We start from the raw sequence: 24,341 nt of genomic DNA on the forward strand, positions 1-24,341 counted from the left end.
CTATGATGGAATACCTCATCCTGGGTGTATAGATGTGAGGAGGGAGCAATCGTGGATGCATGAGTTACCTCAACCTTTGTTTTTCCATCCCTCTATATTGCCTTTTATTTTTTCTTGATTTTTCCTTGTATTACTGCTCGTAGCTTGAGGAATGAGAGCTTGCTTTTATGATGTATAGCAATTATTACCCCCTTTGGGGTGGGGCAGTTCATCGCCCATTAGGGGTTGGGACATGCAAGGGTTCCTTGTCTTCTATGAGATAGGGCAACATTGACCCAGAAATCGGGTGATGGCCATATGATAGAGGTAGAGCTCATGCTTGGCTTTTGCCCATGTGCTAATTTGTAAGTCTCGACTATCTTTTGCATTTTGATTTTTGTTTTTCTTATGGCCATCATATGCTCTTTCTTTTTCTTTTAGCTGCATCAACCTCCCAGGGTGTACTTCTAGGCCCTACCCGGGTATAGGGATGTGTGGATGCCAAATCCTAATGAACCAATGGTCAATTGACCCGAAGAAGGGAGGTGAAATAGGGGCTCAGAATATAAGATGGAAAGTGGTAAGTATGGAATAGGGATCGATGGGGCTACACTATCTCAATCTTGGCTTTCTAATTAGTGCCCCTTCCTTAATCCATGTGCCATTAGGGGAGTTTCCATTGGACTAGGATTGAAAATTATCCCCCTATTTAAGGTGAGGGAACAAGAGTACAGCTAACACCCTTCTTTCTTCCAAGTTACTCCATAATTCATGTCAAAATGACCAAATACAAACAAGCATAATCACCCCATTGCATAATATGATTATAGTACCTTTTGATCAGAAATCCACCTTCCAACATATGCCCTTGACAAATGGGCGAGGAAACATATGATTGATGCAGGTGGCAGAGATGGATGGCACGTCACATCAGCTATAAGGTGGCTCTCAACGATTGCGAACTAGAAGAGATGAATAGGAAAAAAAGTTTCTCCTAGGGGTCACCCATTTTTGGTGGGTAACAATTCCCATTTGCCCCGAAAATAGGACAATCCTCTTTGACTGAGCATATCTTCTTCTTGGATCACCATTTCTGAAACATTCCAAGGGTAATGGAAGTCAAAATTTTGCTGCTTTATCTGATGACATTTTCCCTTGGGAACTTGTGCATTGGGATCTGCAAACTACATTGGGAACCATAAATTTGTTGGAAAATGAGAGACTACCATGTTCAAGAATTGTGACATGATGAATACACCAAGGCCAAGGTATGCTATACATACTCAATAAGACAACTAAGTGGGGAAAAGGTAGGTGCATCAGGATCTAATGCAAGGGAAGAGTACAATAAGCAATCACCTTTATCACTAAGTGGTCCCATAAATCATGAGGCCTAACACATCCACCTCTAGGATGTCTGCATACCACTCTAGGACATAAGGATGTCCATCAAAGCAGGGAGTTACTGATCACTTCGGGGAAGTCAGCAGTGCCATGAAACCAAGCACCATGTAAATGAAGCTAAGAAGACCAGCCATGACCATCCAAACGCCAGGGATCTAAGACAGTCTCACATAAAGATCATCCCTCACAGCTTTTACAATGTTTTAGACTTGCATTCCTCAGGGTTACAATGGTGATGCCAAGAAATGAATCTGTGCATATATGTAACCTTGCTGAAAGAGGGTTAACACCTTCAATAGGTGACTTTCTCACGTACTGGGAATGACCATTACTGTAACACCACTAAACAAGCTTCAATATCCACTCACTAGATCAACTAAGGTTTCATGTTTACATGTCAAGGCATAGATCTGCTCCAGTCATCAAAGCCTACACACGTTTCCCACTGAAACACCTTGACAACTCTCTTTCCTTCGAGGTTTTTGTCTCCATGCATGGCCTTCTAGAACCATTTAGATACAGTATTCTGATACCATGTTAATTTTTTCAGTGCATGGTAACATTCCAAGTCTGATTTCCAAACCTACCTACTTTGAAAAACAGAAAACTCAAACCTCTATCAAAACTGCACTTTGATTTTTATTAGGAACTGAAATATGTCAAATTGAAGAAAGTAGCAGCATGTACACATATCTGAAGCTCAAAGTGCAGCACTATTTATTAGTCTTGAAAAGAGGAAATACATGGAAAGTTTCAAACTCTATCCTTCACCCATTGCTTTCTACACTGAAAAACTGAATGAATAGAACCTATACCCCTGTCCACTCTATATATGAGGAGGTACATGAATCTGGACATGGGCACAACAGTGCCTTAACTGAAATGAATTTAAATCTTAAATGCTGGATCTATTAAGCCTTGGGATTAGTGCCCTCAACCTACATGAAGAAGTGTTCTTATGAAGTCTCACCTGGTAGAGGAGAATGCAAATATGTATGCATCCATCTGTCTATTATTGGGATCTGCATCCCATTTATCCTTGGAAACTTTCCACATCCAAAATGCCTTAACTAATTGTGCATGCCATTATGCACAATTACTAATTAAAGCAAACTCAGAAATAGAATTGAACTGCTAAATATAAGATAACGTGTAAACTGGAACTGAACTGATGATGGCACATGAGTGCTTTGGCATGCATGCTCTCTCTCTCTCTCCCCCCTCGATAAATGCCCCTCCCTCTGATTTACTGCTGTACAGATCTGCTGAAGGAGGGTGTACTGTTGCTTATGTCATTAAGGCAGCTGTATGGACTACTGAAAGGAATCTCTCTTGGAGTAGCCTTTGTTGAAGTTTCTAAGTTTACTTAGTTTAGAAACCCTTCATGCACTTTTTCTGATTTATTCCTACCTACTTGTTATTTTTCTTTAAAAGTTATTTACAAAGTAAATACTGAAAATAAACACAAGTGCATGCTCAACATATTACAGATCAACGACTATAAGAAACAAGAACAAACACACCACATGACACCATTATTTTTGGACCAATGTCCCCGGAAAAACCCAATGCAGGAAAACTGGTGAAGCTATCTGAGGGTTTTCTTATTAAGCAATATTAGAGTACAATATGGGTGCCGAAACTAGCCTACCCAACAGAGAATTTCCTTAGCAGCTAAACCTCATAGTTTGAGAGAAATCTCATGGCTGAAACCTGGGAACATCCTTTCAGCAACGCCTCAACACAAAACTGCTCTGCAACCCCAACGTCTCCCCAATTTGGACTGCGTCAGCCCCTCTCTGTCTCACGCTGGCCCTGCATCAGCCTTTCTTGGCCTGCGTCAACCCCACAAGGCCCTGCGTCAGCTTTCTAGGCCTCTGCGTCAGACATGTTGGCCTCTCTGGTGCTCTGCGCAACACTTGGCTGCCTCTGCGTGAGCCCTTGCTGGCTCTGCATCACTCTCCTTGGCTACTGTGCTACTCTCTCGGCACAATCTCTGCCTTCTCTGTACTCAATGCCCCTCAGCTGCTCTCCCGATCACTGATTCTATTTCTCTTAGCAAACCCCGCTCTAGAGAATAGAATCACTGATCACTCTGGTGTCTCTTCCAAGTGACCCTTAAGCCTCCTCTTATACTTTTCCTGTTGACATATCAACGGCTGAGATTAAGTCTCTAATCAATGGCTAAGATTAGAACTGGCTTGATCCATGTTTTTTGGACCACTCTAACACAGATTCATATTAATACACATTAATATTTTATATTCTCTAAGTTTAGACTTAGGGACTCCATTAAAATTATTAATTATTTTAATATCTCATGATCTGTTTAGAATCTGCCCAAACCCTTTTTGAGTTTTGGAGATCTCAAGTGCTCCAACCTCCCCACCAAATTTCGTGGCTAGAGAACATCCGATGCTACCCCAAATCAACAGCCTTCTATGCAAGCACCCAGATCTTAATTGCTTGCTGCTTCCATTAATGGTGCTCCTGCAACTGTACCGTTTTGCCAAACTGTTCTCTGCACCCAGGTCTTGAAGAACTCATTCCAAGGTTCAACATTTAACAAGACAATCTTGGCTTTTTATTTTTCATTTTCTTTTTATATTAGTGTTGAACAGGGGTTCAAAATATTGTGTTTCCTATTTTTTGATATAGACAATTCATTAATATTTATAGAAATTCTTAATCGAATGCTGTCATAGAAACAAAATACAGCAATGTCAATATAAGAAGCAACCTACTTTTCATAATTGTCTGAAAGTAATAGTGTCAAGGAAGTTGGTGAGTGTTCTGATTTTTGGTAAAAATACAACTTAACTGAAAATTTTCTGTTGACTACGGGAAACCTCATTTTGCATTCAACCTGGCACAATTGTCAAATGTGCTGGGATAGATATCTAAGCATATATGTTTTCTATCTTATTTGTAAATAATATATGGTACTTTCATTTCCTTTATTAGTTTCCCTTGCAGAACTTGTATCAAACTCTTTTGATGCCTTGCTGTTCAAATTGCAGTGTCGGCTTCTTTGTTAGCTCATATCCCCCAAGAAGCAATCTACTTTTCATAATTGTCTAAAAGTAATAGTGTGGAAGTTCGTAAGTGTTCTGATTTTTAGTAAAAATACAACTTGAAAATTTCTGATGACTATGGGAAGCTTCATTTTGCATTCAACGTGGCACAGTTGTCAAATATGTTGGAATAGATGTCTAAGCATATATGTTTGCTATCTTATTTGTAAACTACATCTGGTACTTCCATTTTCTTTATTAGTTTCCCTTGCAGAACTTGTATCAAACTCTTTTGATGCCTTGCTGTTCAAATTATAGTGCCGCCTTCTCTGTTAGCTCAGATCCCTTCAAGATCAGTATACCTATTTACAAGGTCCCAATTTATCCAGTTATTCCTTGACAGGATCTTTTTTGCAATGTACAGGACAAAACAAGCTCAGAAGATGGACGTGAAATTGGCATACAAGGTGATTCAGTGAGTCTACATATAGATCAAGGTTTGTGCTGTTTATCTCAGTTGTATTTCTTTTCCATGTTAAATTTATGATTATCGCAACTAGGAGTGCTATAAAATTACAATCTGTGATTCACATTGCAAGTATGTTGGAAAGTGAACATGTTACATTCTCTCTTTTTTGCAAGGAAAAAAATCAATATCTTTTTTAGTATAAAAAAATAAAATTTCAGATGACCACTTTTAAGCCCTTTACATGACATTCATATGTCCAATTCATTATCATCTAAAACTGTAATTTGATCCTGTTCAGTTACATCAGTGCCTCTTAAGAAAAATGACATTTAGAAAAGTGCATTCATCTTTCAGCCAAAGATCAGTGCAAGTCTATCCTTGTAACAAAACTGAGATAGAAATTGTAATGGCTACAGTTAGGTCCATGGCTCATGATTATATTTTGTAGCATGTCCATTCTGGATTACTGGAATAATCCAGCTTCCTCGTTCCAGCCCAACTCAAGCTTTTGAGAGCCCATCTGAAATCCTGTTCCTGTCCCTGTAAATATGAAACAAAGCTTTAATATAAGAAAGATGTCAGTAAATTGAGAACTTCATCATACAAGGGTTGTAATGTAAAATTCCTATGAGTAATTTCTTTGTGCATTCATTGGATAACTAGCTTTGAGTCTCCAAAAATTTGTACTTGGATTACACAATGTTCATGTGAAATTTCAGAACCAACTTTAAAACCATCAATTCACAAAAGTTGTTAGTTCTTTGACCAATTCCAGCTTTAGAAGTGTTATCGCTCAGATTCTCCCTAGAGAAAAAGTCCCAACATCACCAAGGGAGAACCTAAAGGAACTATCAGGCAAGCCACCCACTATCACCTCGACAGCCTTGCTCCTCACTTCTAAGTTTAGGCATGTTTTCCTATCCAAAGGGGGGATTCCTTACATTTGTTTGATTCTAAGCTTATCATGCAGTATTAACAGAAGTATTATGTAGCTTAGATGTTGACCTCTTATTAAGATTATGGTATGATTGCTACCTTATTTGAAAGTTTTTGTTACTATGATCGTTAACCAGTTATTATCTACAAATTTATGAAGAGTACAAAGAATATCAACCCCATAACTAAATCAAGTGCACATTCATCAAGATAAAAGAAATATTTCATGGACATGTAATCCAATCCCACAATCACTAAGTAAATATTTGCATCAATTAATACAAGTTGACATTTAGGATTTTTTGAGTAAGAAATGGCAGTAGGATGGGTGTGCCTAGTGCTATAGCCCTTAGATATACCAATAAGAGGTCTATACAAGAGAATAATCTTCACAAATGCTGTTTTCACTGCTGCACTAAACAGTCGTGGACGAATGGTTGGTTTTGGGATTGACATAGGGGGACTTTTGATATACTCGAGGTACGTAGAAGTGATGTCCATGTTCAATCCTATCTAATGTGATACTACTCAAATGGGTATCAACAGAGGTAACCTGAACCTCCAACAAGGTGAGGTTTAAGCTCAATCAGTAGCCTCTTTAAGTCTCAGGGTTTTCTTGTGTATGATTCCCACTTCGCAGTTTCACTCACTTAATAGCAGATCCTACTGTTACTTAGAAATGTCGAAACACATCTCTAGCCTAAATTTCTAAGGAGATTTCTCACTCAAGTAATTACATTGATGTTAAGAGCAATGATCTTTGCTTTAACCAAAATATACATCACCATTCATTCCATATTGAAAGGAAAATTACTTGAAGATAAATAAGAAACTATAATAACCCATATTGAGTTCTCGATGAAATATGATTATTAGCATGCATACGAGGCATACGTCATATGTTAGCTACATACATATGCATCACATGTATTGCACTAGTATACATATTAGTTTGATAACATGAAATGTCCAAGTGTACAAAAAATGAATTAATTATTAAATGCATTAATTAATATTCTAATTATGAAATAATACAATAAAAATATGTTAAAAATAATTTGATTAATATTATTTAATTTAACTAATAAATTATTATTATTATAATTGAAAAGATATGTCAACATGTGTTTGAAGAACTCTTGAAGACCCTCTTTGTTAATACATTTAATTAGAAGAAAAAGGGGAACCGACTTAGGTAGCCCTTTTCATTAATATATTTAATTAAATGAAGACCCTCTTTGTTAATACATTTAATTAGAAGAAAAAGGGGAACCGACTTAGGTAGCCCTTTTCATTAATATATTTAATTAAAAGAAGAAGGGGAATTGACTCAAGTAATATTGTATAAATAGTTTTTGATAAGGTCGAGGGTGATTGGACCATAGGAAGGTGGGCTTTCTTTAGAGGGAAGCAACCTTCCCTATAAAACAACATCCAAAATGGTTTAAGCGGGGGAGCTTTTTCATGGTAAAACAACATCCAAAATGGTTTAAGCGGGGGAGCTTTTTCATGGAAATTTGGATAGGAGGGTGGGCAAATTGAGAATTTGGGAGAGAGAGACTCTATGAATTGGGGGAAGATTGAGGGGCGAGCCTTGGGGTTCAGATTTTTTATTATAGACCTACAAGATTTGGGTTCTGTTCTTGGAGTTTTGGGCACGGGGGCTAGAAGACTTCAATCTTGAAGTCTTCTAGGTCTAGGAGTTAGAGAAGTTGGTCTCAGATTGGTTGGGAGGAATTAGAGGTTTGGAAGCCAGAGCTTAGGACTTGGGTTCACCCACGGATTGATGTCATCTGAGAATCGACATCAATTGCGAGAAACCAAGTATGTGGAGATGTTTAATTTGGTATATTTAGTAATGAACTTGATTGTGAATGAAATCTGCTTGATATAAACTAAAAGCTTAGTAATAGGTCTTACAAAAACAACCATTCAAAATGACTACTCCAATTAAATGGACTAATTGTTACATCATCCAAATGAGTGTAAATCAAGTTAAAACATCTCATCAAATGAAAGGTACTTGTTGCAAATTTTCCAAATAATTATTGTGTACTACAAAATTTGTCCAAATGGCTAGTGTATTTAACGGTGTTCCTGATAATGGTTAAAATAGCGTTATTGATTTAAGTACCAACCTAGATCCACCTTAACTCCAGATCTACCATGTGGCTGGAGGGATCAAATCTCTTGAGATGCAAAACCCCTTTAGAGTGAAAAGAGATTTGACCCCTCTCGACACTTGGTAAATCTAGAGTTAAGATGGATTAAGCTGGTTTAATTATTAATATTATTAATTTTATGTTTTACGTGATGTTTTATTCATCATTATAATTATATATTTTTTTCTATTTAATTTATTTTTATTTTGATGTAATTTCACTTATTCTAAATATTAAACAGGCCATTAGGCCAGTACAACATCTGTGGGGGAGAGTCCTCACAGTAACTTCAAGTGTAAATTTGTGTTTGGTGTTTTGCACCATTCTTCAAGATATAAATCATTCATGAAAATGCCCAAATGCTAAATGATTCAATACATTCCCCAGGTGACCCATCGAAAGAATATAGCTCATGGCCCAGATCAATAAATTCCTAAGATTGCAGAGTAGTGCCAATGAAATTCAATTTTATGGTTTTGACTTCTGTTACAATGAAATCAACAAATGTGGATTTATAGCATGTTCAAATATTGGACAGATAACACAATTAATTGCAATCGCCATATTTCATTCAACAGAGGACTGTTCTCATTCAGATTTCTGTTATTGTTTAAGGGATCAAATTATTCCTCAATTAATCTGTAACCGGAGAATTTGTCCCTGAATTTTTTTTGGTTTGCTTGTCTAATCCAATAATAATTAAAAAAAACCCCAAAGATTCTGCCATTTGAATCAATGCGAGGAAAATGCAGATTACAGCCATGAATTATTATCAAATCTATGCATTTTGTTTCTCTGTATATTCATTCACATTGGCAATCATGTTTAGAAGAAAGGAAAATTCTGGCACCTGAAAGTACCTGTGCCGTCCTTGTTTGGTCCGAGAAACATTCAATGGGTGTCAAATAATGTCGCAGAGGTTTTATTTATGTAACTGGGCCTTGGTACAGAATGAATCTGGCTGTTCTAGTGCCACGGGTCTGACAAAATATTAAGTTGCTACGGTTTGCGACGGGTCAGCTCCAAATGGCTTCGCTCTTAAGAAACGGACTGAGAATCCACCTTGAGAAAAAAAAATGATAGATCGAGAGGAGGTGCTGCACTGAGAACAGATTCGAATCCCATGGCTGTGTGGTGTCTTTTAGCATGCAGTGGCCGGGTGGTTCGGATTGTGACCTCGGCTCTTTACTGATTCATAGTCGTTCTCTAATCCTTTGCACAGGGTATCAATCATTGGGTGAAGAAAAAATATTTGAGGCTCGAATTCTCGGGTGAAAAGGGCTCATGGATTTCGCTGTGCGGGCTGGTGTTCTATTGCCTGCGGCATATGATGGAGGAAGCCTTCGATAGTTTAATGAGTCGGGCTTTCAACGGTTGCCCTTCATATATATATATGTATATATATTTATTTATTTATTTATTGAAATTTTATAAAGAGGCTTACCTTAAAACCCCCAATCTTCGATTCTCTCGTTTTTTTAATGTTATGTTTTTTATTTATTTATTTTTTAAATTCTAATCTAAACTTTAAGTGTATTAAAGAAAAAAATGAATTCTACTTATATATATATATATATATATATAAAACTTATGACTAGGTAAATTTAAATCCACGACTAAATTTGAAATAAATTCCATTTTCTATATGTATAATGAAACAAATAAAAATAAATAAATAAAAAGGATTTAATTGAACCTTAAACAAAATGTAGGGGGCTGCAACCCCCAAGGTCTTAATAGAGCCCAACTGCAGGTCCAGGATGCTGCTAAGAGCTATCAAGCAGCTGTCCCCACCAATTCCCATAGTGAAATACATAGTTTAGAGACCCGAGCTGTCTAAGAAAGACATATCTTCTCAGATTCTGAAATCCTAGAATCTGTAGCCACATGGATTCCTGACCCAAGGAACACCCGGGGATGAAGGAAGCATTAGTTTGGAGCCTTAACACTATATTGGAAGATGAAGACTCTGCTGGGCAGAATCTTGATGGATAAACAAGCTGAGAGATACAACATTTTTGTCAGATTGGAGGATGTGAAAAGATATCAATGTAACTAGAACTGTCACCTAGACAGGATTGAAGAGCAGATAGCTCACATTGAGTTTCCTTTCTAGTGCAAACCTAATTCTCATGCCCCTCCAAATTCAAGTGCTAGAGGCACAGCTCCGGACATGTCTTCAGATACTTGAGTTTACGTGTTTAGTTTTTTTTGTTTGTTTTTACAATGAACATATAGATAGTTTAGTTATGCTTGTAATGTTGATACTCCTTGAATTTTGGGCCAATTATTCCATAATTAGGTGGTCAAATATCTGGTTTTCTGCTAGGCAAACTGAGACCACCTACTCAGGGTCAAACATGTTGATGATCCATGACAAATGTACTTGTTTCTCTTGATTTTCTAAGGTAATACAACTTAAACTTACAAAAAAAGGTCTTAAACAAAATGTAAAATTCCTAAAGTACAAAAAAAAAAATTTAAATGGTCGGGAAACATTTTGCATACCTAATTCGAAAATGTTTGATGAAAATCCCTTGTTGAGATCGTCATTCTTGCCCTCGCAATTTATTTCTTAAAATGTTGGTGATGCAAATTTCTTCCACGCAAGCATATGGAAGAAAAATTAGCAACTTGACACAACGCATAAAAAATACTACCTTCCAAGGGGGTTAAATCCAAAAATAGTAACTTAATCAGATCAATGAAGTTGTTGCATAAATAAAACCTAAATATTGAGAAGAAAATCACTATATTCTTCTCAAGTACTTAAAATGATCCTATCTAAGGAACAAACATGAAAATTTAAAAAAAATTACCCTTTAGTGTCGTCGTGCCAACCAAACCACTCGAAAGAAACAAAATTCTTGCAATATTTCGATATAAGGGAAAACTAAGAAAGGAAAAACAAAGACAATTATCGGATCACTAGCAAACAAAATTTTATTATTTCCCCAAATCTGTCGAATGAAGTAGAGTACCTTCCTTTTATAGGACAAGAAGGTCTCTAATTCATCAATTACAATTCCACATGCTTCCAAATACCATGGGAGAATATAAGTGGTTTCCCAACTAATGTTTGTCCACTTTGATGAGTAGTTTCAAAAAGAAAAAAGTGGAGAAACTGTTTTATCTTTTTTTTTTTAATATCAATTTAAGTAATAAATTGGTCAAAGCACTTTTGAAACTTTTAGAAATCTAATAATTGAAGCTAGTTGTGTTCATTTGACCAACTAGTCAATTTTACATGAAGTATTTCTCCAAATAAAAACATGGACAAAGATTTTTTGTTTATGTATGTGCTAGCCAAGCTTTGTACATTAGAAATAATTCTCCAAATAATCTTAATGTAGACCATTGGAGATGATGAAGCACCATGTAGTTATTCGTGTTGGTTGATAAGATCGTCAATGCTTAGTTCCCAACCCTTAGTAACACATCCAACTTCAACGAGTAGTTAGATATTAACATAGATAAGATAAATTAACACAAATAACTTAGCCAACGTTACCAAATTACACAAAAACTAACAAGGGGGACAATCTTAACCCCGTTACACATGTCTTTGGGCTAAAGCTTAAGGTATTTCCCAAGTCCTCTATTTTTGTTTTTTTCCATTTGTTATAATTATGACTAGAGGAACTGACCACTGGGCTGGTTTCATACTCACGTGATACGGGGTCAGTTCTGACCGCCACCACTAGAACCTCTAGGTGTCTATGCATGCCCCTTTCGCAAACATGTGTAAGTCGGGGGGATTTGAACCTCAAATCTCTTGGTACATAACGCTTCATTTAAACAATGTTTGCTGATTGAGCTGCCCCCCGGGGCTCAAGTCCTTTAAGTTAAAGTAGATGGATGATGTTATTAGTGTTTATGAAAGGCGATGTAAGGATAACACATGGATTTCTTCCAAATTCTTAGATAATGTTAAGGGTGTAATTCTGGTCTAACAAGCCAATTAAATTGTGGGTAGGAGTCTTCTTTCCTTTGAAAAGCTTTGTGAGGGGATTTTTTACTACTTCGACCTACACACTTCGCCCTCCTAATTTCTTTGATTTGTTTTTTTTGAAGTCCTTTTTCTTAGATAAGCATTTTGCTCATAGGACTTTGAAGAGGGGGGGCATGATGAAATAATTTCTTTTCTTTAGTGTATTTTGCTCTTCTCCGCTTTAGCCTTTTATTTGGATTGATTTGACTTTTTGAGGCTTGCATTTTTCTGTTTCTTCATGACCCTTTTCTAGATGATCTTTGGTAAGTTAACCATAGGTTAGGGAAATCTTTGTTTTATGGATGGGATGGAAAGTGAACGAGTATTTAACGAAAAATATTAAGTATGGAAGGGATATGTCCACGCTACCCACCCTGATTTCCCAGTAGTACCTAGTGGTCTAGTTGAAGGCAGATTTATTTAGAAGTAATTATGTCCTTGACGTTTAGAAATAGTAACAAGGTAAGATCTTTACTAAGTTAAAAGTAATAAAACATCCATGTAATGCTAACATCTACACATGTTAAAATCTTAGCATAATTTCTAGGTGAGGAAGTTAAGTAATGACACAATGCCCACCAATAACTGATGCAACATGAGATGTCATCTAGCACATTTGAGACCAAGGGAATGGGAAGTGATACACCATTTGCATGTGAATGACTGATGAGCATAGGAACACAATTGATGAATAATAGCATGTGTAGGCTGATAAGCAAAAATCTTGTCTAGGCAGAAACAAATCACACCCTATTGAGTGTGTCTCTAGGGGAGTTGCCTAAAGGGAAACAAGATGAAATATTGTGGTTTGAAGATTAGGTTAGTATGTCTCCTCAATCTTCCTTAGAGGGGTTCCCTTATGAGATACCATTAAAACAAAACCATGGAATATCCTTATTTATAATCACTTCCCCTTACATAAGGGAGAGATTTTTCTTGCACTTTTGGGTATGCATTTAAAATATTAAACGACTTGACAATGCATTTGAGAGGAAGTGTCTCTTGGTCCTCAAATTGATAGCACCATCTTGGCCCTATAAAATTCCTTGTGGGAGCCTTGTTGTGTAAACTTAGCCACTTAAAGATCTTTTTTTATTTATTTATCTTTTTTTAATTGGGCATTTTGGTTTCTAGATAATTTTTCAACACTAGATTTGTTGGTCTTCTCACCCTTCTTCTGCTAGTGCTTTGTAGCCTATTACAGGAACATAAGCTTCAACTAGATTCAATGACCATATTAGTTGATCCTCTTCTTCTTCTTTGAGCCTAATATAGTTGCCTATTAGGAGATCTGCATATCATTTCTATTCTTGTGCATACTTATTCCCCAAACCAATTTCTTCCCATCATAATCACTGCTGGTGCTAAGTAGTGGACCTTACCGAATTTGTAACCTGTCTAAGATTAAAATAACCTTCATTTCTCAACTCTTGAATCATCTGAAAGGGAAGTTTGTGCATATTGTTGCTCCCTACCTAGGGGTTGATCCAAGTTTGCACTTTATCCCCTTTTATGATTTTCCAAATCAACTAGTTGCCAACCAGATGGAAAGCATAGATAACATCTTTCCAGATTATTGAGGCTGTTGGAATTTCTAAGTCTGACACGTTAGAAACCCTTCATGCACTTTACTGATTTATTCCTACCTACTTGTTCTGTTAATTAACAAGTTATTTACCATGTAAATACTGGAAATAAATACAAGTACATGCTCAACACATTACAGATCATCAACTGAAGGAAATAGAAACAAGCACACAAGTGACACCGTTTTTTTTGGACTAATGTCCCCGAAAAAACCCAATGCGGGAAAACCGGTGCAGCTATCTGAGGGTTTGATTTATTAAGCAGTTTTAGAATACAATCTAGGTGCCAAATCCAGCTCACCCAACAGAGAAAAATCTCGGCAATAGTACCTCTCTACTCGGAAGCAGATATTCTGGCTAAAACCCTGGATAAACACTCCGGCAGCTCCACAGCTCCAATCTGCCCACGAAACCCCAGTGTCAGCCTTTCTCTATCCTAGCGTTAGCCCAACGTCACTCCGGCTTGGCCTGTATCAGCCTCTGGAGGCACTGCGTCATCCCTCTGGCCCTCTGTGTCACCCACGCTAGACCTCTGAGGCACTGCGCAGCTCCTGGTTGCCTTTGCGTGAGCCCTGGTTGGCTTTGCGTGAACCCTTGGCTGCTTTTGCATCCCTCTCTTCGGCTACTGCGCTGATCCTCCTGGTGCTATCTCTGCCTCTCTGCTTCTGTATTCACTGCCCCTCAGCTGCAACTCTGATCACTCTCTCAACTTTCTTAGCAAACCCAGCCCCAGAAAGTCGAAATCTTGATCTCTTGGTGTGTTCTCAAAGTGACCCTCAAGCCTCCTCTTATACTTTTCTCGTTGACAAATCAACGGCTGAGATTAAGTCCCTAATCAACGACTAAGATTAGATCTGGCAGCTGGCTTGATCCATGACTTTTGGACCATTCTAACATAGTTTTATATTAATTCACATTAATATTTTATTTTCTCTAAGTTTAGACTTACGGACTCCATTAAAAATATTAATTATTTTAATATCTCCCAAACCGTTTAGAATCTACCCAAACCCTTTCTGGGTATTGAGATCTCATGTGCCTTAGCCTCTCCACCAATTTTCGTGGCTAGATCACATTCGATGCTACCCCAAATCAATGAAGGCATTATTTTGTTGTTTGAGGGGATTTTTTATCTAATCCTCCACTAAACTAGGGGCTATTTATTTAGGTCTTACTACTTGAAACTACAAACTAGTGCGGAAGTGATTCAGGAGAGCGGAGCGATGGATGCGTCTCACGGCATTAGGGTTTCCACAGTCAGCGCCGCCGCAGCTCTTGAAGGTCTGCCCTGCTCACGAACGGCCAGAAGCCTGAACGCTGGCCACTCTATGCTTGAATCTTCCCTCTCGCCTTGGGACGGATTCGCTAAGGGAAAGGATTCAAACGTTTCAAGATACAGCAAGAAGAGCTCGCCGTGCTACCCTTTCTTCTGGGCGCAGATCGAATCCCTCAAGGCGGCACCAGCCTTTAATCCAGAGGTTCTCAATATAAAACAACCGATCCTCACCCAGACCTGTCTTGATGCGCTCCCCTCTGCGAACGCATTGCACAAGCCTGGCAGATCCGTTTGCATCTATGGAAAACAGAGACGCATGGTGGCCATGCCCCATTTTAGCAAGGAAAGGATCCGATCTCATGAGCCAGGGTTGATTTCAAATGACAGGGTCGAAGATCAAGTTTGTGGAGGGAATATGGACCTGGATCCGCGATGTTCAAGGATTTCTCTGCTCTCGGCTGCGCAGATCTGGTCTTCTTTCACCCTGACGCAACGCTTTTACAGAGGATCCACAGATCCCTTTACGGCAGATCCGAGTTGGGGTAAAAAATATTTCAGGCAGAAGACTTCTGCTCCCCTGCAGCCCCCCCTGTGTCAAGAGGCGGAAGACTCAAAAGACTCAGGCCCCAAGCTGCTCCAGAAATCTTCTGAAGATTCCTCTGCCCCCTTTCAGATTCAAATAACACAGATCTCTGGCAAAACCGTCATGCAATGGGTAAACCCTACAGATCTGGTTCAGAATCTCAAAGCAAACCTGGAGCACAGGCTTGGGATCCCCTCAGCCCTTCAAAGACTTATCTTCCAAGGTAAACAGCTCGAAGATCCTCTTCCTCTCTCTTCTTACAGTATAAAGAGCAATAGCTCTCTAGTGTTTTCCTTTCGTTTGAGAGGAGGAGCAGCAGGGCAATCCTCTTCTGCTCCTCCAAACTCCTACAAAGCTGCAGTTCGCCCTGAGAAGCCCGCAACCCCGGAACCTCCCAAACCCAAGCCTTTTATGGTTGACAAATTGGAGGAAGTTCCCTCTGTTGAGATCTCTTACCCTGATCTTGAAGACGACACCCAAAAATTTGCTGAAAGGGCCATCATCTGCAGATTCAATGGGCTCTGGCCGCGCTCAAAGGATCTGTATGACTGGATCAAGGACAACTGGACTGACCGCTGCAAGGTTTACTTCTGTGCAAAGGGATACTTCATAGTACTGTTCGATGACCTCGAGCACTGCTACAATGCCCTTGACGAAGGCCCTTGGTTCATGGGTTCAGCTGGCCTCTTCCTAACTCCATGGTTTCCAGACTTTGACCCAGCTTCAGCAGTCATCACTAAAGCCCCTGTATGGATCAGACTTCCAAATCTCCCAGTTCACCTGTGGCGCACAGAAGTATACAGGGAAATAGGCAATGCCTTGGGTTGCTTTTTAATAGGAGATTACAAGAGAGAGCGGCAGGGTCTCTATACATACGCCAGAGTTTGTGTGGAGCTTGATTTAAGCAAGGGACTGCCGGAGTACATCAATCTCAAGATCAAGGACTTTGTCTGGACCCAGTTTCTAGAGTACGAAAACACTGCCTTCCGATGCCGCCATTGTCACCTAACAGGGCACCTGCATAGCTCCTGCCCATCGCTGACAGCAAGCACGAAAAAGAGCTTCTTCGCACATTCCAAGCCCAAGCGTTGGGCTCCCTGTCCACCGCCGCCAGCTGGTAGCTCAAGCTCCCCAAGTATGGAAAAGGAGGAAAGCGAGTCAGAACCAGATCAGACGCCTCAGCCGATGGACCCGCCCTCGGAAAATATGGAGCACACCCATGTCTCAGCAAGCTCCCAGAAACGTCCCCATGAGACTTCATCCTCTGAATCAGAGAAGGAGTCCCCGAAGATAGAGAACTCCAGTCTTCAAGTAGTTCTAGCCCACTCGCACCATGATGGCTGGACAAAAGTCAACAAAAAGAAAGGGAAAAAACATTGTGGTGTAGTTACTGTCCCGCTGGGGTAATAGCATGATAGCTAGTCTCTGCTCTCGAATCTTCTGATGTAGCTCTAGATTGTATCTTTCCTCCGAGGCCGAGATTGATGAATCCATCATTTCCGGTCTGTCGGTTTTTTGCTTTTCCTGTAGCTCTGAGATTGTATCTTTCATCCGGAACCGAGGTTGATGAATCCATCATTTCCGGTCTGCCGGTATTTTGCTATTCCTGACTGTACTATATTTTACTTAATAGATTTAGTCTTTACCGATAAAAAAAAGAAACTACAAACTAGTGCCTTGAAATAATTACCATATATTTTCTGCAGTAAGAGCCTTTGAAAAGAGAAAGGGACTTTTGAGGCCCCATCCTCTAATGGCTTTTGGTAATGCCAACTTTTTTTCAAGGGGCTAGCAACAATCCCTTCTTTTTTGGTCCCTAGGCTAGATAAATTTATAGCAGATTTTCTGAACAGTTTTCAAAACACCTTTTGGGACCTAGGCAAGTGAAATTTAGTAGACTAGAATCGCTTCCAAAATTGCTTTTACAAAAACCAAACAACCTCTTTTGGACAACCATCTATTGCAGCATGTGTTTATTTTTGTCTCCACCCTTGCTATCAGCTATTGTCGATCACTTTTTTTTATATATATTGATTTGGCTTCAAAAAGAAACCTAGATATTTTAGACCATGTTCTAGATCAATTATCTTATAGGGAAGAAGTTGAGTAATAAAGTTTTTTTCTTGCTCATATATCCTCCAAAAGGTCATAATTTAGTGCTCAGAAATAATCCCACAGTAGCCATTTATGATCAAAGTTTCGAGTCTATAGCAAGGCTCATGATCAGGACAATAGAGATTGTCCTGATGATGAGTCTTGTTATAGACTCGAAACGTCGTCTCATAAATGGCTACTGTGGGATTAGTTCCAAGCACTAAACAATCTCAATATGCTCTCCACATAAATCTTTAAAAAATCAGGGTTATAATTGTTTTTTCCATATTAATGACAATCCCAGTTGTTTTCTTGATGCCCTTGAATTTCTTAGTGACCTCTTTTGTTGCCTTCCCAAAAAATCAAAATATCATCTATCAATAGTAAATGTGTGATGTTGCATGATAGACCAATAGGAACCCCCTTTTTTCCTTTTTGCTTCTTTAAGTAGCCTGCTTAATCCGTCATCTATTAGAAAGAAAGAGAAGGGGGGATAGGGGACATTCTTGTCTGAGCCGCCTCCTTGATCTTAAAAGAGGGGTTGTTTCTTCATTTAATAATACAACAAACGATATTTAGGAGATGCAATTCATTATTTAGACAACAAACCGATGGAAAAAGCCTAAATGGATTAGAATTAGTCTAATGTAAAGCTAACTTACCTTGCTATAAGCTTGGGATAAGTCCACTTTCATCATCATTGATTTTTTATTTCTAACTTTGATTGAATGTAAGCATTCTTGGGCAACCCCAATTGCCTCATGAATTTGCCTTCCCTCTAAGAACCCAAACTGTTTTCTAGAGATTTGATTTGAGTAAACACTTTTCAATCTCCTAGCAATTGCCTTTGAGATAATTTTGGATATGCAATTGCATAATGAGACAGGTTGAAACCTCTTAAAGCTTATAGGATTATCTTCTTTTGGAATCAATGCTTGGAAAGTTGTATTGAAGGCTTCTAATGTTTTTCCTTGAGTTCTTGTTATCTCCACCACTCTTCATGTATCTTCCTCTATAAGATCATAACAACCTAAGAAATATTTCATAGATAGTCCATCAAGTCTATGAACTTTGTCCTTTTTGAAAGATTTGCAAATTTTGATACAATCTTGTTAATTTCTAACCCCAACCATGGGCACTTTATTAACCTAGTAAATTCCTTGTAAAATAATTATTACTACAGATATACTAAATAAAAAGCATTGTTGAGATTTTAACACGTAAATAAAAGATGAATAGGGGAAGCAAAAATGACAACAATATTATACATACGCAGACATAGATTTCCGCCCTTCAAATTTGTTGTTTTATTAATTTAATCTTCAATATACAAGGACTCTCTCCCTGGGAAAATCACCATCCGAAGAAAAATGCGTCTTTCTTCCGCCTCCGCTGCTCTTACTGCCCCTTGGATGCGAGGGTTGCATTCTCTTCCTCCTCCTTGGGTTTCGACCCACTGCTGCTGCTTCCGTCAATTTTACACTTGACCAAGTCCCTCCTCAGCTCCTCTAGCTTAAGAGCTGCCCACATTTCATCCCAGTTTGGCAAAGTCACCCTGCCCATGATGGTCTGGACAAAGACTTGCCACTCCTCATATACTGAATTTAGGGCTAGTCTTACCATCTCAGAACCTTGAGGTGTTGACCCCACAACTGCCAGCTCGTCTCAGGTCTCCTGATGTTTAGAGGAACAGATCAATGTGTTCCCCCTTCTGCATTTGCATAGATCTCATCTTCTTCTCCAAGTACATCTTCTGCAACTTGGAAGATCCCTGATATAGCGTCGACAAAGCATCCCACATCTCCTTCGCAGTGTTTCTGCTAGCAGTGTGACAGACTACATCATCCTTCACTCTGTCGATGATCATTCTTTTGGTCTTCGCCATTTCTACCTTGTACGTCTTGAGTGGATCTGGATCCACGGGCTCAGCTACGACGTTGTCGACGTAGACTTTGAGAAAATGCTCATCTAGAAGGCATGACATCCTTGCCTTCTAGATCAAATAGTTGGATGCCCCATCCAATCTATCCTGATCTCTCAGTCCATTGGCTGCCATCTTTGCCAATCGAAATGTCGAATGACCTCCTCTCTCTTGCTGCTGCTCAACAAATGAGAATTCGAATTCCCTCTCTAGGAATTCTCTGAGGAAGAAATTTCCTCAAGTGTCTCTATGAAAATTTCTGAATCTAACACATCAGAAACCCCAACTGCAATACTTGGTTTATTATCTCCTACTTGTTATTTACATTAACAAGTTACTTAATCATATAAACATCGAAATAAACACAATTGTAGCCTTCACAAATATACAGATCAACAACTGAAATAAACTGAGACAACACAAGGGACACCATTATTTTTGGACAATCGTCCCCACAAAAACCCAATGCGGGAAACCGGTGCAACAGATAAGGGTTTTATTATTATGTAGATTTTTGAATACAACTAGGGTGCCAGAAATGGCTCACCCTTCAGAGATCATCCTTGGCAGAAGTACCTTTCTTCCGGAGACAGAGATTCCGGCTAATCAGCAACCGAATGATTGGCCCCATAGTAACTTCCACTATTCCTTGTGAAAATAGAAATTCTATTACCGCAACCACTGATTTATTTCACCTACTTATTATTCCCAATAAGTTATTTACGGAATTTCTTTAGGTAATATTAAAATAAATTCTACTGCAGATATCACATCATTATACAAAAATAAACATATGCACAAGAATCAATCACATCAACACAGTTATTTTTGGACAATTGTCCCCGGAAAAACCCAATGCGGGAAAACCGGTGCAGCAGAGGAGGGATTTTATTGATCTTCAACAGTAATCACTTTTACAAAAAAATTTACATAGACACTGGGAGAAAACACCTGAGAATTTTCTCCAAGACTTTCTGACACCCTGGAGAGTTTCCTTTCTCTACTGCGTCAACCTTGCGTGGCTCTGCGTAGCTCTGGTCCCTCTCTGCGTCATCCCTGCATCTCCCTTTGCGCTGTCTCTCAGAGTCCCTACATCACTCTTCTGAGCTTCCCAAACTGCTGCTAGTCCCCCTCTTCCTCCACCCTGCAACTCTTCCTCTGAAATCGATCTCCTCTTTGAGAATCGATTTTCCTTGAGATATTGAGTATTTGCTGGTGTGTCTCCAAATGACCCTCAAGTCTTCTCTTATACTTTTCATGTTCATGAATCAAGGCTGAGATTAAGTCTCTAATCAATGGCTAAGATTAAAACAGACTTGATCCTCGTCTTTTAGAAGCTTCTCATCCTTATCTTTATTAATACCCATTAATATTTTTATTTTCCTAAGTTAGACTTAGGAACCCATTAAAAATATTAATTATTTTAATAACTCCTCATCCGGATGGAATTTCTCAAAACGATTTCTGGATCTTGGAGATCTCATGTGCTTTAGCCTTTCCACCAATTTTCATGGCTAAAGCACATCCAGTGCTACCACAAATCAACACTCCCTCTTAGCGAGGAATGTGCTCTAGTAATGTTCCACCACTGAACATCACACTGATCCTTCCGCACCGGTACCTGTGCTGATGCTTGGCTTGCTGCCCAACATCCACTGCACTGTGCTTCCTGTACTGTTGCCCATGGCTCTGCCACTGCCACTGCTACATTTGTACCGCAACTCCCTCTCAACATGCTGCCCATAACACTACCACTGCTAACTGTTGCACTACAACTTCTGATACTTATCCATTTTTGTTATTGAAATGGGTTCTTTTCCATCCCCATCTTCTCTCTGAAATAAACGAACTTTGTTCTTCTTAGGGCCTTGGTGAGAATGTCTGCCACCTATTCGCTTGTAGGAGTGTAGCTCAACCATACAACTCCTCTTTGGACACAGTCTCTGACAAAGTGACACCTGATATCAATGTGCTTTGACCGATCATGAAACACTAGATTTTTAGAGAGCTTGATGCAACTTTGATTATCAATCATGATCCTAGTCGCATCCATCCTTCTATTGAATAGGTTCACAAGAAACTTTTTGAGCCATATGGCTTTGCACGAAGCTGTGCTCGTGGCCATATATTCTGCTTCAGTTGAGCTCAGAGCTACGGATTTATGTTTCCTACTGCACCAGGAGGTCATCCCTGATCCAATGTTGAAACAATACCAAGTGGTACTTTTCTGATCTATTGAACTTCCAGCCTAATCTGCATTAGTGAACCCACTGAGCCTGATGTCATTGCCTCTGGTGTACAATAGTTCATGCTCGACTGTTCCTTGTATATACCTGAGAACATGTTTGGCTGCTGCCCAATGCGCCCTTTTAGGTTCTACCATGAACTGACTGAGGGTGTTGACAGCGTAACAAATGTCTGGCCTGGTATTGACCAGATACATCAGGGATCCTATGAGCTACCTGTATAAGGTGGGATCAACATCTTTGTCTTCTGATGCATCAATCTTCTTCCAGTTGGTTATCATTGGAGTAGCCATAGGCCTATAGTCTTGCATCCTAAATCTCTTCAAGATTTCTGTAGCATATCTCCCTTGTCCAAGGAAGATCTCACCCTTTTGTTGCCAAACTTCCAACCCCAGGAAATAGTGCATCTGTCCCAAATCTTTCATGTCAAATTCTGTGGGTAGATTCTTCTTGCAGTCCTTGATGAGCCTAGATGATCCTGTCAGGAAGAGATCATCCACATATAATACTAAGACTAGAGGCTTATTCTCTACAACCAGATAGTAGAGATTGGGATCTGCATTACTCTTGATGAATCCCATCTTCTGCAAGTAGCCATCAATTCGACCATACCAAGCTCTAGGTGCCTGTTTGAGCCCATACAAGGCTTTCTTCAATCTACATACATGAGATCCTTCACGCTGTTCAATGTATACTTCCTCTTCTATTACCCCGTTCAAGAATGTCGTCTTGACATCCATCTGATGAATCTCCCACCCCATCTGTGCTGTAAGAGATATCATGGTCCTAATAGATGTATACCTGGCTACTGGGGCGAAGGTCTCTTTGTAGTCTCAATGGGACTGCAATTATCTTATATCCCGCTTGAGTATAGATATCCCCACATTCACTGCACATGTATTCACTGTATTGCTCTTTCTCTACACTCTTTTCAGCTTGAGATGCTACCTGAGCTAACATGTATAGATTGAGTTCCTTTTTATAGGCTTCCCTAGCCATTGCTAACTCTTTCTGATAGGCCTTAATTTCTGATTTTAAGAACTCATTTTCTTCCTGTAGGGAGGCTAGAGTAACCGGGGCTTCTATAGTTGCAGATTCCAATGGAGAAGAGAATTGTTGTTCAGCATTAACTTCATCATTTGCGTCCTCAACAGGTGGTTCTTGTGTATCACCTGTTGGGTCAGTTTGTGTATCAGTCTCACCTAGGGCATCTTCTTCTTGCTCCCCAACAGGTGGTTCTTGTGTGGCACCTGTTGGGTCAGTGGCTGGTTCTTGTGTAACAGCCACATGCAGGTCATCTTCTTTTTGCTCCCCAACAGGTGGTTCTTGTGTGGCACCTGTTGGGTCAGTGGCTAGTTCTTGTGTAACAGCCACATGCAGGTCGTCTTCTTTTTGCTCCCCAACAGGTGGTTCTTGTGTGGCACCTGTTGGGTCAGTGGCTGGTTCTTGTGTAACAGCCACATGTCCTATATCGTCTTGGATGTCTAGTTTGAATGTATCGGCAGCTGGTTCTTGTGGAGCAGCTGCCTCTGTTGAGAAAAATGATGTCACAAAATCATGAACACTCTGTATTTCGGCATCTGAGGGTGAAGGAGGTGAAGGTTCAGGGCTATGCGGGATACGGGGATTTAAAATGATAGGAGGGACATTTGGGATAATGGCCTCAGTTGCTGCAAACAACCTTGTTCGTTGCCGAGGTAGGGAACCAGGAGAGACAGTAGTTTTCCTCTTGCGAGGACTTTTACTCAAGGTAGGGGAATCATCAGAAATAGTAGCTTCCTTAACTGAGGCCCTGGTTCTTCTTTTTAGTGGGGTTGCAGCTTTCTGTTGCTTTTTCCTCTTAAGGAAAGTGATGAGGGTATCCTCGTCTGAATCATCGGTAGGGATATGAACTATGGGGGTGGATGGTTCGGCTTCATCAGGGGGTGAGGACTGCTGCAGATTTTCAGTGCTCAATTGGGGTGTTTCTGCTGCTGGTTGCTGAGTTTCAGCAGCTTGCTGGGAATTTTCTTCATTTTGCTGAGGATTTTCCTCAGCTTGCTGGGGAGGGTTATTGAGGGGAGGTGGATTGTGCAGGGCGAAGCCTCTATTTATTAGTAGTTGGACCAAACTACTAATAAATAGAGGAGAGGCAGAGGAGTTGGTGCCTTGCGTTCACAGTATAGTGTGCCATATTTTTTAGACATCCGAGGAGATAATAGGGCATATTTACTAGACGACCATACCGCGTGAGGCAGAGGAGTTGGTGCCTTGCGTTCATAGTATAGTGTGCCATATTTTTTAGACATCCGAGGAGATAATAGGGCATATTTACTAGACGACCATACCGCAAATGATTTAATAAAACAAAGTCGTGTTGGTAGACTACCTGATAACGGCCCTCGCAAGTGAAGTAATGCTTGACGAATTCTGCAACCTTTGGCCATGGTGGTGGTAGTGATCGAAGCGCAACACCCCTGCCTTTGGCTTCCACTTGCTCCCCAGGTAACAGGAAATCTTGTTGTGCATTGAGAATAAGATGCTTCTTGCTGAACCAGCGAATACCATTGGTTAGAAGCCCCGAAACTTGTGCTATGTCTTCTTCTGTTACTGGCATTCTCACCCCTTGGACAGTAGAGTACCCCTCCCTCAAATTGCATGCAAATTCCAGAACCTGTTGTAAATCAAAATCCGGAAGTCT

The 24,341-nt window shown here is 39.7% G+C and overlaps 1 protein-coding gene across 1 annotated transcript in view; it reads left to right on the top strand.

Moving 5' to 3' along the window:
* LOC149196452 (phosphoglucan, water dikinase, chloroplastic-like) overlaps nt 1–24,341 on the top strand; it is a 216,020-nt gene that overhangs the window by 72,094 nt on the left and 119,585 nt on the right. Inside the window, exon 2 of the mRNA XM_089405564.1 lies at nt 4,822–4,894. Within this exon, the coding sequence (XP_089261690.1) occupies nt 4,822–4,894 (73 nt within the window). The remainder of the gene's footprint in view (nt 1–4,821; nt 4,895–24,341) is intronic.

Source organism: Pinus tabuliformis, chromosome 2_2 (genome assembly GCF_031772625.1).
Source record: "Pinus tabuliformis cultivar Carrire ecotype Pingquan chromosome 2_2, CPIR1, whole genome shotgun sequence".
NCBI classification, from domain to species: domain Eukaryota; kingdom Viridiplantae; phylum Streptophyta; class Pinopsida; order Pinales; family Pinaceae; genus Pinus; species Pinus tabuliformis.